Source organism: Helicoverpa zea, chromosome 1 (genome assembly GCF_022581195.2).
Source record: "Helicoverpa zea isolate HzStark_Cry1AcR chromosome 1, ilHelZeax1.1, whole genome shotgun sequence".
Lineage (NCBI taxonomy): Eukaryota > Metazoa > Arthropoda > Insecta > Lepidoptera > Noctuidae > Helicoverpa > Helicoverpa zea.
In genome coordinates, this window is record NC_061452.1 from 1,071,047 (window position 1) to 1,090,989 (window position 19,943).

Genomic DNA, 19,943 nt, shown 5'->3' on the forward strand with positions numbered 1-19,943 from the left:
TTTCAGTTGTGTGGGAACAGGGTCAGTATTTTTGGCAAGAATACCACCTATGATTAATTTCTCGATACTCTAGAATATTTGTGAGGATCGTAAACTACATTCTAGTGATTTTCATTGAAAACTTATCGACTTTTAAATAGAAACATAGGATGTTCTGTTGGACATTGTTTGAAGACATATTACGTTGGAACATTGAATAAGGGTGAAGCGTCTTATGAAGACATGATAATTTGTCTTCGTTATAACAATGTTTATGAAAGCCAAAACACAACAACACATAGCAGAGCATCAGATCTATACATAACTGTTTGGTTGACTTTTGCACAACACTGCAACAACAAACTGGCTAGCAACCAGATTATTTTGATATACATTTTATATTGGGCATCAGACGCTCAAGCTGGATTATAAACCTCCAGACATAATAACGGCCATAAATCAAAAGCATTTTAAAACAAAATACAGCCAGACTTTGTTCTCGCAAAAGGTTGCTATGTATATTCGTAGATAGAGATGCTACTCTAAGATATAATTAGCGCCTCTAATCCCTAAAAACACAGGCAAAAATTGGTTCAAGGTCATCCGGCGCGGCTTTAGCGCAGATCCTGCGCGCGCGCTGTTCCGTGCACACAGCGCGCCGGACCAGAAAAATATAACATTGCCGCGAAACTCATCCACCCACGCCGCACTAGAAATAAACCAGACGCGTTGCTGGTAACACTACACCCGTAACATTGAAACGAAGGGGAAAAAATCACGATATTTTCGCCACAGCCCACAGCCCGTCTAATTATAAAGCGTCCATTGCTAATTGTGATGTTATAGTCGTACCTGAGCGCGAGGCGGTCGGTAAAGGTATCACGAGAACACAATCACAGTCACACACTTCACTCGGCGAGTGGTCGAAGGTCGTACAAGCGCTGGAGAGCGAGGTGGTCGCGTCCGCGTCTTCCAAGCGACTGCTCCACTCCTGGCCCTGTACTCTGTGCCCGCTAAACATAGAACACCCGCACACACGATGATTTTTAGAGGATAACGCCATTTCACCGGTGACGTGTTGTGTTATCTACCGGGGAACACGGGACGGCTCCGTCGCAAGGTCGACAAACAAACCTTGAAACATCCTTGATAACAAACAGTGAGACGTGGGCGGCGTCAGCAGTGACCCCTTTGTTATGAAAAGCATGCACTCTTAATGTAATGTCATCGTCGTACTACAGGTAGACGTCTAGCAAATTAATTAAACTGACGCGAACGAGACGGAGATGCCAAGACGAAATCTGTTTATAAAGCTTAGAGCTTTAATTAAAAAGCTAGCTGAGCTAAATTAATGAAAGTGCCTTGTCACTTGTCGCTTTTCCTCCTCAGTTAGTTTCTTTTAAGTTTTACAAAAACAACTTACAAAGCTTTGCTCAGGAGCTGTATCATCCTATCGTAGGCGAATAAGTTTTCATTTTCAGACTGAATAATATCAGACGATTCGATTCTGGTATTTTCAAACGTTCACAAGCAAAAAGTAATGAGGTTAGTGACTTCAACAAAATTGTATTGATAGCAATGATAATTAACAGATGTATCTGTCTGTTTTCCTGGTATCTACAGTTGTCATCTACTACCCACGGAAAGTAGTGGAACCGTCTATTTGTGTCTGACACTACTTTGCAATGCACCCAATTGCACTGAATTAGAAACACGATGAATAATCACAATGCTTGAATAACATGTTTTCAATTTGTTGAGAAAAGTTTTTGGTACCTATCTATAGTTTGGTAATGGTGAGTTCAATACATTACTGAGCTTCAATCTGATCATCTCTCTTGCAAGGAAATAAGTCGCCTTAAGTTTTGTTTGAATAGGGAGCAATTTTCTTTGACAGGGACGGATATAAATATGGTAGGCATATAAAACGACAGACTAAAATGTGGTAAAGACAAAGATCTCTAACGATCCATTAATTGCCCTTTACATCATCATTTGGGGCTATAAGTAACCGCGAATCAACAGTCATTTGTAGTGATGACTGCGCCGTGGAAATTGCACAAAGGAAGCATAGACACGCGAGAATAAACGACTGTTACATTATTTCTGGATTTGACTCAATCGTGACGATGGCTTGCGTAGGATTTTATATTGACGCTTATTTTGACTAAATACTCATTGGTGGAGCATCCAGAACATTTCATTTTGTAACTAAATAGGCGTCATTATTGAGTGAAATATGACCGTTCTAATAAATACAGAGTTGTGGTATTGGAGAAATATTTGCAATCGCTTTTGCCCACTCGCTTCCTGTAGATGTTGAAAGACTTCAATGGAGTTATTGAGCAAGGAAAATTTCGTGTGTATCGATAGTGATCACCATTTTTAGTAACACTACATATGCTCACTGAAAAAGATATCTATAATTATTATAATTAAGATATTAACTGGCCATGACTTCAAACACTACTAATTATGAAAGATGCTGCTCCTGCGCTCTTAAGAGCGAACTGAGGTTCGATTCTCAGCAGGATCTCAAACAATTACTCTCGCTATTGTAAATAAAAACATGTAAGTAAATATTTTAGTTTTAGAAGAAACTTGTACATACTTTTTTTTCCTACTAGTTATTCCAATCACGTCCAGAAAAGTCAAAATGGCACCTAGCTACGCTAACACAGTACCACAGTTGGCTTATATCCACGGTTCTCAGTAAACACAGTGCAGTTTACCTCACAGATTACGTACTTGGCAGCCGCCTTGTATTTAACGAGCTTTAAAAACTATTGTTTTACACGGTAAAATTTTCATAGGTTCCGGTAATGGTGCTAAAGTTTATGATGGAAATTAATGGTGCACCGTTTTGTAAGTAGTTGCTGATGGTTTATGAAACTGTTGACTGGAAATTAAAGTTCTGGTGGAATTATGGAAAAAACTATATGAAGGAGAAGACGATCGAGGTTTTCCATCTAGTAAATAAGCCCCTTTAAGCATTAAGATATAGCTATGGAAACCAAGCCACCAAATAATCAAGCTATGTCAGGAAGACGACCCCAACACAGTTGGGAAAAAGGCTCGAGAGATGATGATGACTACGCCAGGAAAACAAAGACTTTGTAGACATTGATGGTTTTTTTGTCTATACAGGGAAAGGGGAACTGTATGTTTTCAAATAATTTGAGCAATAAGTAGGCTTTCGGGGCGATGGAGTTTTATTCAGTTGTTGAAACATCTGAATATTTCAAAATATCATTTTGAAACAGCACGCTACGTCTCCCGCAGTTATATGATTTGGTTTGCATCAGGGTCAGTTCACGACATTTGATATACGTTCCTTCACATCCAATATATTAACTGCCATCGGTAATATTTCTTCAGCGCCCTGAACTCATTTTTAATCATATAAACTGTTTGTTGATAGACACGATATTTTCAGCACCATTCTGGTACAAGAATAACGCAATCAGTCTATTATACGTGAAGGTTAAACGACATAAGTCTGAAAGTCTACGTAGGAAAATCTTCCTTATTGAAATCAACTGGAACTACAAATCCAGCAAAATTAACTGCTTTGCAACTACCACGATCACTCTAAAGAACATTAATGAATCTTCGAATACCTAGAAGTTATTAATACTAAGAATTCACGCAGTTGTTACGATAGTTCCCGCATCACCAGCAGAATCGGTGTAGAAGCGAATAGTCTCTTTTGCACCTCTGCATTCCTTCTCCTCATTGCATTAGGTATAGTAGTACTTGGGAAAATTCAAAGCTCAACCACGTTTACATCCGTCTTCTTTTCGACTCAAACCACTTTAAGAATCGTTTAAGTAAACAAGCGTCAGCATATAGATAATATTTTAAAAGTTATTAACAAAATATTTTGTGTGCGCACGCGTAATCATTACGTAGATTGTTGAGTCTTGTCATTTTGCACCTCTAACGTTTAGAAGTCACGTTTTAGCATAACATATTTTACTCCCGAAATTACTGAGAGTTTTTCTATTAAAATTTAAAGATTTTTTATATTTTTGGGCTAAATCCGTGATAAGAGCGGTAATCCTTTACATTTAGTCTATGAAGTCATTTAGTGTCTTGCTGACACTTCAAGTGACCCAAAGGCTGGTTTTTATTTTGGTCAAAAATTAAGCATTGCCATCCAACGTGGCAATGCTGCCAGCCTCTTGGGTACACTCCCGGTGGGCAGCGATGAGGAGTTTTTTGATGCCATTTTTTAGTTGTATATATGTATAAATAAGGCTTTTTTTTACGTCATGTAAATATGTACATAAACTGAACCCAACAATAAAATAAATAATACTTTAAAAAAAAAAAAAAAAAAGTCTATGAAGTATACAAATTACTCAAATAATAATGGGACGGTTAAACCGATGCTACGGTCAGTAGAACCCTTTTTCCCTTCGCCCCTGATATAAAAAGTACTGTGCCGTGCCGATCATGTGTGCAAAACTTTTAGTCAGCCAAAGTCTGATAACTTCCCATCTTACTTACAGCGAAAACAATCGATTGAAAAACGAAACCCTGTGGTTGTTTAGGCACCTACTCCCACTTATCTCTAGATCTATCTGCAAATCTTACACAACGAAGTCAGCTGATTTATGCTATCTATTTATCATATTCCTAGCCAAAGTATTCTAATATTATCGTGTTTATAGTAGAAATAGTGTGATTGCCCTCGATATGAGTTAACGAATTGACAGCACTCATACCGCGGGCCGACGCGGCATCCGAACTATTCTAGTTGTTGGCTGACTGCCTAACTCCCGAGCCTGCCGGCGCCCGGCTATCCTCACGCCATCAAACACTGGGAATTGCAGATCAATTGCTTAGGCGGAGTCGGAATTTCACTTATTTAGAAACTGTTACTGCCGAGCAATAAACCTATGCAAGATTGACAGACGTGTCCCAACTAATTGTGACAATGATTACATCTTCAATGGATTCAATCAATGGGTAGCTTACAAATTCTCCTAAATCAACCAGAAAGTATAAATAGATCGATTTCATAGATTTTGTGAAACACATTCCGCCATCTATTGAGCGTTTCAAACAAATCTCAGAAAATCAATATGGCGGCTGCTGCTGTATTGCATAAATTTATTTGTAGATGGCGCTGCGTTTATCACATAAAGTTAGGCTAACCACCACTAGATGGCATTTATAACAACATTTGGCACGAAGTGTTATGAAAACACAACAGATGTCGCTAGTTTTAATAGCATAACTTGAACTTTAAGATGTTCGAATCCACGTAATCTTTTCTTACACATTTTATCCTGGTGTCCGAATGAAGTTATATTGTAAACTGACCTGGAAGTATTTATTGACGACAGGGTTAGTGGCCAGCAGATGCTGTGCCCTCGGCTCGTCGCGGCAGTAGCCGACGTGCTTGTCGAATTCGCGCTCCATTCGTAATAGTGCTCGCCCGAGCATTTTCGGTTCGCTCGCGTAGTATTTGATGCCTTCTAGTAGGACCCTGAAAGGAATAGAGGTTTTAAGTATACTCTGGATAGCCTTTCACATAGGATTAGGTTTTATACAGCTGGATGGAGCGGTACCGCTTGAGTTTAAACAAAAAAACACAATTCATTAGAATTGCAGCTAGGTATTAGTGAGATGATAATTGTCGGTGCCTTTTCAATAAATGAAGTGGTTTTCAAATAGTTTTCTATCGCAATTTATTAGAGGGCAGTCCTAAAGTACGTACGTATGTATAAGATTTTTAGATTTATATAATATTATTGTTGCAAGTACTAACGCTCATCTTCTCTGTGAGCGAAGGCCCCTGCAGTGAAACGAAAAAAGGTTGATGGTGATGAAGTACTCACGTATTATGAAACTCGCAGATCTGCCTGAAGTTGGAGAACAGCAGCTCTCGGTTGTCGAACACGGCTTTGGGCGTGGTGGCCTTGTCGATGGGCTTCATGTACCGGGAGACTACTTGCTGCATGTCGCGACCAAACTCTTCCTCTGTCTCTACCAGCTCTCGTACCACGGCCCTGGGGGGTGAGGCTGCTGGTTAGTCTTATTTTAAAAAGCAAGTAATTTTGTTTGAAGAGATTCTGTAGAGTCCTCATACCTGTAAATAAATAAGGCAACAGGGACTTTGCTTTTGATTCTTATTCTAATTTTAAAAGACAAAAATAGGAAAAACGTTGCTATGGAGATAATGTGGAGATATTTTTTAAGGCTTAATTCATGGGATACAAAGTATATTAATAATTTTATTATAACTGTATATTTAAAGCTTAAACCACGCAAATTTCAATTACGGAAATACCTGAAAAAGAAAATAAAATAGCCACCTATCGCGAAGACAAAATGACGTATCCCCCGAAGATCAAATAACTGTATCTTTCAAGATCAATAGACACATATGTCGATCAGCACACGCTTGAACATTATGACGTCACCGTGAGGGTTCAAATGATAAACATTATAATAAATTAGCGAGTATTTTTCTACTGTGATTCAGAGCGAGAACGCGCGGTAGCATGCCAAGAGGTGAGAGCGTGGGAGCGTCTATAATAGTGAATGGAGAGGTAGCACGAGGTTTGGAAGGTCGTGATATGCTGGAAGTCAAGGTGTGAAGCTCAATGCTTCCATATTCGAGAAGTTTTCGTCATGGTCAATAGGCTGACACTACCAAATGCTGAAACGAATCATAAAAGGTCGGGTGTGTTCTGGCTGACCAACTCAGACTACAAAATCGTAAGAAAATTACACGTATTTTTTCATTAACATTTTAAATAATGACGAGATTTCATAAACTCTAGATTAAACTATCAATAAGGAACAACCTTTTGATCTACCTTGATGATTAAAATCTACCAACCATCTACTCCAAAAATAGACGGGCAACTTGTCATACTTCTAACGACTCCTCATCCGAAGACAAGGGTACATCCTGCCAAATCCACCTTCTACCTGGACAAGTTGTTGGCAGTTTTGACTAAACACCTAACTATATCGTTCTGGCATACACCGCGGGTAGACAAGTGGGAATAATTGGACGTGCCCTGATATATTGGATGCTGCAGACATGCCTATCAACTTTGAGTTATTACACAAGATGTTTGCTTGGTTTATAATAGGAGGGACAGAAATGAATCATATTGGTGCAGTCTTTGAGAGATGGTATAGTTGGTGAAACTATAACGCAATGTTTGTGGCTTAAGAGTGACTATAACAAGGAATGTAAAAATGAGAATTAATAAAGAATCAATAAGCTGGCAATTTTGTTTATTGTTAGATCAATCTGATAGATAAATCTGCTATCACTTACCTAAATAAAGAAGTCAAATCATATCCCAAACTTTGTATGAATTGTTGTTTCACATTATTTGACAATCATATCATGAAACACAATAATACTGTACCATAACTTCCTGAATAATGCAAATCCATATTTGTAAGGCCATTAAATATTATTTGCATCTTGCATTGTCAAATAAATTGAATGGTGACAATGACTTGGCTTAAAGCTGTATGTTGAAATTATAGATATTTATTATTATAGGGATGTCCAACGAACAGTTAGCATTAATCAGAAGTACATGAGCCGTTAAGAAGTGGTCTTAAGAATCGGCAGCTGTCCAAGGTGAATTTTATACGTAGCCAGTCAGAAAATGATAAAGACTCATAAGACATCAAGTGACGAACAATTTCAATGACCTTAAGTGAATCACAATTTCACTTTTCAATAATCCCAAAATAAAATCCATAAAAGCGAACCAACGAACCTTCCGCAAATACATTTCCAATAATGACGAACACAAAAGCTAAGTAACGCTAAATATGGAACCTCAACAAACATGAAATAAGGAAGAAACATGATCCTAAAAACAAAAGATGAGCGAGCACAGTTTGTTGACACGGAAGTCAGAGAAGACAGGCAAGTATCCATGAACTCCTGCCAAATTACGATGCCGTTGATAACTTAATACATCGTCCTGAATAAGTTGGTCATATCCTCGATTCCTGTCATCATTTGGTAAGGCTCGAGGATGCTGATGAAGTTTTGACGGGTGTTCCAAATTGTTTGGATAAAAATGTTCGCGCTAATGATGCGAGGCGATGTGATGTTTCGTTTTGAAAGAGAGTTTAATTAAATTAGCGGTGTTGAGGAATATGATGAGCTGAAACATGGATGAAATAATGAATAAGGATGACAAGAAATTGAAATATAAGTACGAGATTTTTTTTGCAGCGTAACTCAAGTCTAAGATTGATTCTGCAACGTAGGTAAAATTGTACTTATAGAAGCATAAATCTAGCTAGCAAGAACATATTTGTCACAAGTGCTGTAATTCATATAGGAGTTCATCCAAAAACAATAAACCAATTACGACCACTACCAACATTTGCTGCAGTTTCATGACCACTGAAAAGGTTTAACAAGCATTTAATAAGTCTCCAGAAACATAATGCCAAGAATACCAACATAAAGTGAGAGAGATTAGAAGTTGAAACACGTGTAAATATTTTGGCATAAATATAACAGAAAACCTGTGAAAATGTTTACAGGTAGCAACATCTATTATTTATGAAGTTTTGATCACACGATATACATAGAAACACGACAGGGAAGAAAGAATTAAAAAACGTAATGCTTATTTCTAAAAAAATCTCTTTCAGCATACCTGCGAAATGGAAAATAGGAATGAAATAGATTTGCCGTTAAAAGGATTCAAATGAACAAGGATGGTTCTAATTATAATTGAAGTAGATGACGATACTTAAGAAGACTCAAAGAGTGTCAAAGATGTAACCTTACTATTGTCACATACTAAAAATAGTCAAGGCATCATACACAAGCAAAATACATATTTAAAAGCCAATTTCAATGATACAACATTCACGTTTTGCTTATTTTGAAACAGATTTAGAACGCTACAATGTTTCCACAGGTGTGAAATAATTTTGTGATATTACGCATGTAAGATATGTGCGATTTTCTCAAGTGCAAGGCTTCACGAATTGTGGAGTTCCGTGAGAGTAACCTTTGTAATAACAATAGAAGAAAGGACAAGGTTGATTACCTATTATGAGATTGTTTTAGGAATGGAGGCTACTTATTTGTAGCATGGCGACATAAACGTGACCTCCACCTCGTCTTTTCCGTTATAACATTAAATTCTCTCTGCTGCTTTGGGTGCTCAAACTTATAATCATAGATAAAAACCTTCTAATGTGACTTAAAAGTCGTCCATACATGAAGATATAAGTCGTCGTCGCGTCGTGAGAAAATAATAAAACAGCAGTGTTTCGCCTTTTGGACTAAAAAAAAAATATTTTGAAAGTCCCCATGTTGATTCATCGTGCTTTCACATCGAAACAGATTTTTTAAATGTCTGTGAAATGCCTAATTAAGTCACGATTCGAAATAACGAAGTGGGCGTTGAAAGCTTTTCGGGCTAATCTTTTTCTGAAATCAATCTTTGTTTTTTTATGTTTCATCAAGTGTCTGATGTTACTTTACTGCCATTGTGTAGCGAAAAAGGAATTTGATAAGTTGAATAAGCGGGATTATAAAGTGAAGCGTAGTGAATATTGGATAATCTTATTTCCTACTAATATTAAAAACAAGAAAGATGATATGCATGAACAGATGAATGGATGTATGGTTGTTTATTTCTCTTTCACGCGAAAACTACCAAATAGGTAGATTTTGACGAAACTTTGCAGTAACAAACATAATAAATCAGAATAATATTAGGCTACTTATCCGGATGCAGGAAAATGTTTTTTTGGGAAGCGGGCGAAACCGTCAGGCTGGCAGAAGCTAGTACAATAACTATCATCGTTCTCCCTATCCAGTTATCAGGGCACCTAGGTGCAAACGGTATACTCACTGTCTCCTCGCGGCCAGCGCGGTCTGGTCCCTCTCAGCGGTCTGCTTCTCCATGAGCACGTGCGCGGGGACGTACCCCTGTCGCGTGCGCAGCTCGCCGCCCTGCACGTCCTCTATCACGCGCACCAGCCATCTGGAAACAGGGGGGATTCATTATCAGCGACAATAAGGAGAAAATAAAGTTACCTATTTGTTATACAAGAGTGCAAAATCGTTCGTGTAAAATCTTCGCACTCAGTGCTAGACGTAACTTTTCATCCTACCTCACCAAAAAATAACTAAATGCAAAAAAAGAAAATGGCGCGCGCATGGCATATTAGAAAGATGTACTTATTAAAGTTTATTTACTTAAAAACTCAGTTTAAAAATAAAATGAGGTAAAAAAACTATCTAAAAACAGTAATAAAAATTACTTAAATCATTATTCTAAGCAGTAGTTTATTTATTTAATATGTATTTGTTTAAAAAGTCTTATCAAGATTGTCACAAATTGAGTATTGCACACGATGTTCCAAAATCAAATCTCTTTGCCGCTCGAAAACTACTCTCTCCGAGATGGTGGGACGAAAACTCTTTTTCTTTGCTGAACCATTTTCCTAGACTATGGGAAACATTAACCTACTAACGACTTTATAAGTGCGACGTAGACGACTCTGAATAAGATTTTAACCCTAAAACCCAAGTTCTTTCAACAATATTACAAAGTTTTAGGTATGATTTACTTTTAATTAAAAAAAACAAGTGTAATTTAAAGTGAAACAATATTTCATGTTTATTATTATTTATGTGCTATGTTAAAATAAATTCTACCGTGATATATTCAGCGAAATCCCGCCTCCTGGAGCGACGGCTGACATTTAGATAAGCAGAAGTAGTCCGTTTTGGACTATTCTTACTGGCGTGGCATTTAAATGCATAATAGTCGGCTCTCCTGGTAGATACTAGTGGCCTTACTACAAAAACTTTAACCCCTGTTTTACATTTGTCTAATAAAATTTTGGCTGCAAAATGAACCGTATGTCAATGTCATAATTTGTCATTTTTTTAGACAAGGCATAAACTGACGTTTAAAAGTTTTTGTGGTAAGACGGTAGGTATTTACCTATTCGCCTTTCTCGAATTGAAAATTAAGGTACACAGTTATAAATGTCTTCAATGGTCAGACAAGAACTTCTATTTCCATTCTTAAGTTCATTGGAAAAGATCTTCTTAGAAGTAACTATGTACTTAGTTCGCGAAGACGAGATTAAAGAAACTTTCCTTTCCACATTCAATTAAGTGCTCAAGTATTTTAATCAATTTCGATAAACTTATTACCCATTTACTACCATTAAGCCCATAATTCCGCCTGCCACTAAAATGAGGTCTTAATTTCATCGTTATTTCCCAAATTTTGAAATTAGAATGTAAATCGAATTTAAAAATAGAATTATGATGAAGAGGTTGGACTAATTTCTGCGGAATATTTCCCTGTCAATCTTATCCGATGACGGCATGAGAGCGTTGGCCTGTGAACCGGGGTTCGTTACCCTAGTTTGAAAGTCTTTGTCTAAGAATCTAGAAAGTAATTGCGTGGATTAGGTATAGCTAGGAGATCTAGAAAAGGATATTATTATATCCTCGTAATTGTATGTTGTCAAAAATTAAATCGATCCTTTCGCAAACCGGCTTTAGCAGTAGACGTCCAACTGCTGAGATGGTGATGAATATTATATGTACTAAATAAAGATGTTCGAGAGTCAATATTAAATAGGTCGATACAAGCTCCCGTAATTAATCTTATAATTCTTAGATTGCCAGCATTACCGTTTAATCAAATTATCGAAACAGGAACATTAGACAAGAATTTCTATTCGAACATGTGTTATACGACACACAAATATTACAAAAAAATAACTAAAAGAATTGAAAAGAGACAGTTCCTACATAACAATTTAATCACATTTTTACATATCTATAAAATGTTCTCAGTTTATTTTTACAAGTCATTCTTTATTTCGAAGAGATTATTGTGATAATCTAACAGAACATTTATTACTTTTGTTTTTTTCTTCCACTAATGATTGGACTACTTTCTTTTGAAGTAAATAGGCGGTAAAACTAAGTGGGTAATCTTATTCGAGGTATTAATGTATGAATATGTCACCCGGATCATATCTATGGAATTTGTGCCTCATTTGTTTCGGTTCTTAAAAAGTTAGGGGAGGTGTTCCTAAAACGGGTACCCCTCCTAAAACGGGTAGGCCTTGCCATTCGAATATTATAGATCTTAGTGTGAACCTGTGAGTGTAGAGTGGCGCACTACCCCCCTGCCGATCACGGTCAGTCGGCTCGCGCACCTGGAGCGAGCGTGTTCAAGGTAAGACGTAAAAAAAGTTTTCTGCTGAACTTATTAAAAAAAATCGAATTATGCTAGTGCTAACTACTCAAATATGGTGTAAGATATGGTTTTCGTAGTTTTGTATTATCATTTTGCATGTTATATGCTTATTAATTGTGAATAATTAGTGGTCTCCTTGTTTACTATTTTATGGTTAAGGTAGTTGCAATTTAAAACGTGCTTTTGGGCAAAACGGGTAGGGGCATAACGGGTGACTATCCGATTTGCCCTGGAATAATTTATGATATGTATTAAGCTGACCAGTGCCATTATTTATCTGACTCAAATGTAAAAAATACCTAATTTGTTTTTTTTTTTTTTGTTTTTTTTTTAATCGGGTGAATAAATATAAAAGAAAAACTTTAAATGCTTCGTGGGATGTGGAAGTTATGAAACTGGACCGCAACCTCTTGACGAAGCTATAAGTCCACCTCATACTCCAACACCAGTAGGCCAGTATATTGAAGAACTTCCAACACCATGCAAGACTATAACGGCAGAAACACAAATTCTTAAGGATTTTATAACACCATGCAAGACTCCATCACAAACTACAATCCTTCTTCAACCTGAGGATCATCATGTAACACCAATAAAATAAGGGGCACTTCCTCAATTGATCCCACAGAAAGCTAATCGAAGACAAAGAAAGCCACAGAGAGCTGAAGAAGAACAGGAACAGCGTGGAAAAGAATTTTTTTTTTTCTTTGATTTTTAACAAAATTATCTGTTGGTAGCATTATAATTTCAAATGTAACATTTAATGACGTAAAAGAGTAATCTAGACTGATCAAAATAAGACAACTGTTTAACATAATTAAGGAGACTAATTAACAATAAAGATTTCCTGGATAATAGGAGGCTAAGATATTTTTTTAAAATGTTTTTTAATTCATTTATCACATATATTCATTCATTACCTGCTTTGCCCAAAGGCGTTACCCGTTTTAGGACCCCCACTAGGGCAAAGCGGGTATTTCGAAGGGGTTTATCTTTTTTGATTTTTTTCAGAATATTGAAGAAGATTACTAAGACTATCTTATGTTTTCCAAAGTTTATTATATAAACAACTCTATGAGTACAAATACAAGTTGCATGTAATGTTCTTGGTTATTTTATTTAACATCTTTCGTTAGCTTACCCGTTTTGGGAACATCTCCCCTAATTCAAATGATTTATTGTCACTTACTCGGCTGGTGGACTGGGGTGTCACTGAAAATTATGGAGTCTATATTTATTAAAAATATATTTCAGCAATAAAAATATACCAGTTGTGTGTAATAAAATTCTTAAGCAATTCTACCTGTATTTTATTGATTATCAAAATTATTTTGATAACACTTTTTGTTTTTACATTTAAACCAAGCACCATTAAACTCATTCCGCAATCCTTAAACTAATTTAAAACTCGTAAAAACCTGTAAGAACTGTTGTGAATACTTACATGACATTTACAGCGCTCGTAAAAATGTGAAAAAATGCCATAGGTTTGTGAATTTAATTACATTTTATCGAGACAAAATAGGGTCGAAATATAAAATTATTCAAAAAAAGTATAAACTACTACAAACACAAAAAAAAATGCAAAATATTTTTTTTTGTGGCGTACCTACATCTTTATACCGATGTTTCATAACACAACGGTATAAAGCCCTTCACACAAATAGCTTTCCCAGAATCAAAATATCTACAAACTTTTCAAAGAGAACAAACATAAAAGAGTTTATAATAAAGCAGTACTAATCTATTACATTTGGAATTATTTCAGATATTCCTACAATTTATCTTAGAGGTGGAATACAGCCAACTCGTTATATCATCATTTTTGTATGAGTCTCCAAATGTACTTTAGTAGGTCATTCATGTTTTGCCAAGGAAAACAAAATGACTAGCGGAGATGTCATAACGCAAAATTTCCTAGGAAAGTAGCGCGCCAAATTCCGAGGAACGCTACTAGCTCCGCCCTTACACGCCTTCTTTAGAACCCGCTCATTTTTTATTTTCCACAAATCATTCAAGACTAATCTTTGACAGATTGGTTTTGATTTGACAAAGAACTCAAACGCCTCGTTAGTTCTAGTAACAGATCGCGTCTACCATGTTACATCGACCTACGAGAAAGCGCTTGACCTACCATCCTTATGGCAGATCCGCTTCCTTTCCTTCCTCCGTGTGTTTTTCTAAAACACTTGTGTAAACTAAAATATGTGTCATTTAATGAATATAGTAGTAATAATAGAGTAATAACAATTAATATTTCATCGTAGCTATTGCTTTGAAGTCTGTAAGCTAGGTAAGATTAAGAGATTATACAAAAGAGGTGACTGACGATTTATGTAGACTTTAAGATATGTAGGTAAAAAAAAACGATTAGTCCTGAAAAATTACATGTTAACATATTCTAGGATTTTTGTTTATAAAGTACAAATAGATGACATACATATTTGGTTGAGTCCCGGCATTCATTACGGGAACAACCAGGACTGAAGAAGTCAGAAATGCAGTCGCACCATGTCATCAGTACAGTGGCCCCAATATTTTTAAAGGTTAGGCAGATGATAACATAGATGAAAGTTCACTAGAGATTTCTAGAAAAGAAAGTACCCAAGTACGTAGACGCAGGGTATTAGTAATTATGCATATTATGTGCATTCATTATAATTAGTGTCATAATGATTTCTATCATTAATCTATGTCTGTCGACGTAAAAGACAATGACGAATTATGGTCTTACTACAAAAACTTTAAACCCTGTTTTACAGTTGTCTAATAAAATTTTGGCTGCAAAATGAACCATATGTCAACGTCATAATTTGACATTTTTTTAGACAAGTCTTAAACTGACGTTAAAAAGTTTTTGTGGTAAGACGGTTAGTGTTTAATCTATGTTTAACACGATATTCTGAAACTATCCAAATTTTTAATCAATGTGACCTTTTAAAATCTCATTAGGCAGGTACTCTTTTGAAACCTGAAAAAGTCACAAATCATTTAAAATGTGCATTAGACAGATAAACTACGCATAGGTATAATGTAATTTAGCATGACTTGATATTCACACACTAGACTCCTTTTTCAGATCTGTTTAAAACATTGTGTAACTGTGTTATTGTGATTGCGGGAATATTTAAATTGTGACTTTTAATAGAGAAAGCAAGAAATACGCAACTTTAATATCTTGGCATTCTTAAGTTTTTTAGGTAAGTTAAAAATATGCAATTTCAAGAAGTAGGTAACAATATGTATCTATACTAATATTATAAAGAGGAAAAGTGTGTTTGTTTGGTTGTAATAAATAGGCTCAAAAACTACTGGACCGATTTTAAAAATTCTTTCGCCATTGGAATGCTTCATTATCTGCGAGTAACATAGGCTATATTTTATCCCGGTACGGGCAGTAGTTCCCACGGGACGCGGGTGAAACCGCGGGAAAACGGCTAGTATAATATATAATGGCGATAAATCATCGATTTTTAATATTATTTGTGCAGTCGTAAATAATAATCATAAAACTGGATTACGATAAGAATAACAACAATAAAATTATTTTAAAAAACAGTCTAAATGTCAAATTGACACATATCTTCAACATCCGATATGGTCTAGTGGCTAGGATACCTGGCTCTCACCCAGGAGGCTCGGGTTCGATTCCCGGTATCGGAATATTATTTTTGGATTGTTGCATCATTTTTACTGTGTAAACTTTTATTTTATTTATTGCACGTCATTTGTATGTAAAAATAATTTCATAGATATAGCAATTTTCTTACAATCACCACCTCAGAAGCTTATACGATTATTTAATTCCACATATTTTGCCAACTAAAACAAAACTCCATGTATTCATGAGCGGTGTTTCGAAATAGACCAACTCCAGTTAATCCCTCAGTTTAAATTATGATATCAAATAATTTATCCCGAGGAAAATAAAGAGGTTTAACACTATACGCAACAATAACAATAATTGGGCCAGCGACGATATCTTGGTTATTGTGTTTATCTTTATAATACTGCTGTGATAGGATAATAAATTAATCACTTTTATTGATATTTTGACTATAGTTTTTCACAAGCGCTCGCAAACAGATCAAGTATTTTTCATAGCCATGTGAAGTATGGTTATGAATGGTGTAATATTTTTTAAGAACTCTATGTAGGTAGGTATATTAGCAAATGCATGATATTTATTGTTTATTTATTTAAGTTTTCGTACAAACTTTCCTCCCCGAAAATATTGTTCTCTCTAATTCCCTAAAATTATGTAGAATTCGCAAAAATGATCTGTTCGTGCACTTGTAAATTGTCAACAATGCGGAAACTTTCAAACTGTCTATCTGAGTCCAGTAGACACACAAATGTCAATTCTACTAGTATTTATGACAACCTCTCATGTTCAGATACACCTTTATTTTGTAAAACCGAATTGCTCATTCGTTCGTGACATATACGCCAGTCAAAATATTTCGCCCTATTTACAGTTTCAGGAGGAAAATTTCATTTTATGTAGGTGAGAGGTTGAGGAAAATTTTGGACTTAAAAACACGTGGTTTCAGCATGAATTTAAAATTTTACTGCTTTTATCTTATCCTCTTATTAATAAACACGAATTAAAGTGTCACCAAAAATGAAAAACGGTCGGTTTAAACTTAAGTCCGTGTTTACTAATAAGGGAGTGTTTTTATTACACTGTACTTTTCCGAAGGAAACCGAATAAAACATGTACATTAATAGTAAGTACATTTTATAAAAATAACTGTGAAATGCTGAACTTTCCAATTAAATCCATGAACTTTCAAATACCTAACGAAAACGTTTACACAAGTATGCAAAAATATCAATCAAGTGTACCCAATTACCGTCACTGTTTACGAAACACCATTCCTCTATAAATAGCACATTACTTCGTGCAGAACTCGTCATCTCATTCGGGTTCATGGCACAGGGTTAGAAAAATAACCTCCAACCATGTTCCCACGCACGGAGTAAGGAAATATAGTGGAGATGCCATAAGGAAGATAGGTCAGGCGCCTCCTTGTAGGTCCTGTACACGTGATCATTTACTAGAACTAACGAGGCGTTCGGGTACCTTGTCAAATCAAAACTAATCTGTCAAACATTGATTTTCATTGATTGGTTATGTTTTTTTGAAAATAATAGGCGGGTTATATAGAATAGGCATGATGACAGTAATCAAAAATCATTAAAATAATATATTTATTAAATTAAACTTGAAGCTTGGAATATAAAACGCGCATTGTTTTCTTTATTAATAATGTGATTAATATGTATTTTTATAAAATAAAATTACGAAATAAGGCAATCCGCCATGATATCTTGAACACCAATCAGAGCTCGTGACGCCATTTCTCAAAACAACTCGCGCGAAAGCGCGCAAAAGTCACATTTCGTTATTGTGAACTTCCACTGCGATCTTTGTTTTTAATTAATTAATTGTTTATAACACGAGTTATGGAGCCCGGATTTATCAAGGCAAACAGCGCTTACTTGCCTAGAATTGATATCATAATGCTGGGAAAGTTTTTGGCATCAAATAAAGATTTTTGTTCAGCTGAATTTAGAAATGTTAAAACTTCCATGTAAGTATACAAGTTTAATTAAAAAACAATGAGAGATGAAACCTAACCTCGAAATAGTTATTTACATTATAAACTATGCTAGAATCTAGAGAACTATGTAATAACTTACATCAAAGTAATCTTCACAAAAATAAAGTAGTACCCTGGGCAATATTGCTTTTGAATCTCGCCTTGCAAGTTTAAGCCACTTGTTTCGTATTTTTTTATTGTGAGGAACGTACACAAATAACTTATCAGGAGTTGTTTTGGATGTGTTCTTACACTGGGGGACCCCACAGCACCTATGCCCTTTCGAATTCATATTTAATAACACAAAAAACTTAATTATTGCACGAGCGTTGTTTACTTGCGTCTTGTAATTTCAGTCGTGACGTCACAAGTGACGACATGACACAGACAAGCGTTTTCGCGCCGGATTCAAAGTGGACAGAGAAAAATGCAATGATTTGATAAAAAAACTTCGCATTTTCTTAAAATTAATAATTTTTCATATAAAATAGACGTATACCTACATCATACAAAGGAATTTAAAAAATTGTCATCATGCCTATTCGTGTAAGGGCGCATATAGTAACGAATCTCATACCCTGAACACCCGAATTTTGGTGCGCTACTTTCTTAGGAGATTTTGCGTTATGACATCTCCGCTAGTCATTTTGTTCTCCATGTTCCCACGTAATGGTCATCATACGAAAGCGTGTTACTAATTTTCTGAACGATAATTTATAATAAGCGGAAGACGTGTGCTAGTATGCTGGTTTCTGGGTTATTATGATGATCAGTAGTTTTAGTGTGTTTACTTGCATTAGTAGAAATATTTTGGAATTTTTTGATTCTGGGAAAGTTTGTTGACCTTGATTTTCTAGAAAAGCTTCAGAGGTTTAGAAAATTATTTGCTGAAATTTCCTTTTTGCATCCTCGTTGGATCACGAATGTAATTTTTTGCTTCAGTAGTCTTACTTTTATCATAAGCTAATTATGCCTCAACAGAACTCAAAATGCAAAGATGGATTCGCAAACCTAGAAGATGATATACAGGGTGTGTCGTTCATAATCACATTAAATCAAATCGCATATACTTTATGATATTAAATGGCGAATTGTAAAAAAATAACCTAATCCAGCCAGTGGTTTAACCACAGGAGTCATTTTTCCTTTTTATAATTTACAACATCATGTGTAAAGCAGAGATAAAGTTCTATTCTATTCTATTTTTGTATATGGCAATCCGTGTCGATGTCAACTTCGACGATTCTGCCAATGACAAGTGAAATGAGAAGCAAGAAGTGCTTACAATTAAAAAAATAAATAAAAAAATATATATATATATTGATTTAAGATGGTGCTGTGGCCGATCTTGTGTAACTTAATGTGTTAGTAGGACGACACTGAAACAAACAGAAATACACTTACATATATAAAAACAACAACAAAATGTTAGTAACACATAACATAAAATATATACCACAACCATACAAACTGTGGCCTAAATATAGGCCACAGTTTATAATTTAATATTGTTTTGATTAATAAACATCAACAGCATCTGGAGCAGTTCTGGACAGGAGTGGGATAGGAGGGAACGGAAATTAGTCGGGAGAGGGATTTTAAGTTTTTGGAGACGACCATATAAATCAAAGGATGAGTTGATAGGACAGTCAAAAAATATATGGTCCAGGGTACCTTCATCCAGACCACACTCGCAGAGGGATGAATCCTGCACCCGAATTTTGCGCAGAAAGACCGGTGTACAGCAGTGACCTAACCGTATTCTGCACAGGACTGAGATTACCCGTTTAGGGTATTTTTTGAAATTGGAAAACCACGGTTTTGGTTTTACAACCGGTTGAATGGCGAAATAAGAGCTACCCTTCTTTTTGCCTGAGATGTTCCACCATTCCTGCCACGAGGTCTCAAGACTCAATTTGGGGAGGTTTAGCAGGTCATGCCCTTGAAGGGAGAAGTGTGCAAGGTCAGCGGACTCAGATGAACACGCATCTTTGGCCAATGCATCGGCACATTCATTGCCCGCTATACCGCAGTGGCTAGGGATCCAGACTAAGTGTACTTCTTTCTCTTGCCTAGTGCAGGAGAAAAGGGACTTTTTAATATC

At 35.9% G+C, this 19,943-nt stretch overlaps 1 protein-coding gene and 1 non-coding gene across 8 annotated transcripts in view; one reads left to right on the forward strand and one right to left on the reverse strand.

The window, feature by feature from the left end:
• The window catches only part of LOC124633911 (obscurin), a 121,077-nt gene that overhangs the window by 44,156 nt on the left and 56,978 nt on the right, over positions 1–19,943 (reverse strand). For all 7 annotated transcript variants that reach the window (XM_047169329.1, XM_047169323.1, XM_047169293.1 and 4 more), the window contains 3 exons: positions 9,855–9,986; positions 5,829–5,999; positions 5,311–5,476 (listed from right to left, as the gene is read on the reverse strand). In XM_047169329.1, the coding sequence (XP_047025285.1) occupies positions 5,311–5,476; positions 5,829–5,999; positions 9,855–9,986 (469 nt within the window). The remainder of the gene's footprint in view (positions 1–5,310; positions 5,477–5,828; positions 6,000–9,854; positions 9,987–19,943) is intronic.
• Positions 15,825–15,896, forward strand: Trnae-cuc. Its single transcript has one exon. It is a non-coding gene; the product is annotated as a tRNA-Glu (tRNA).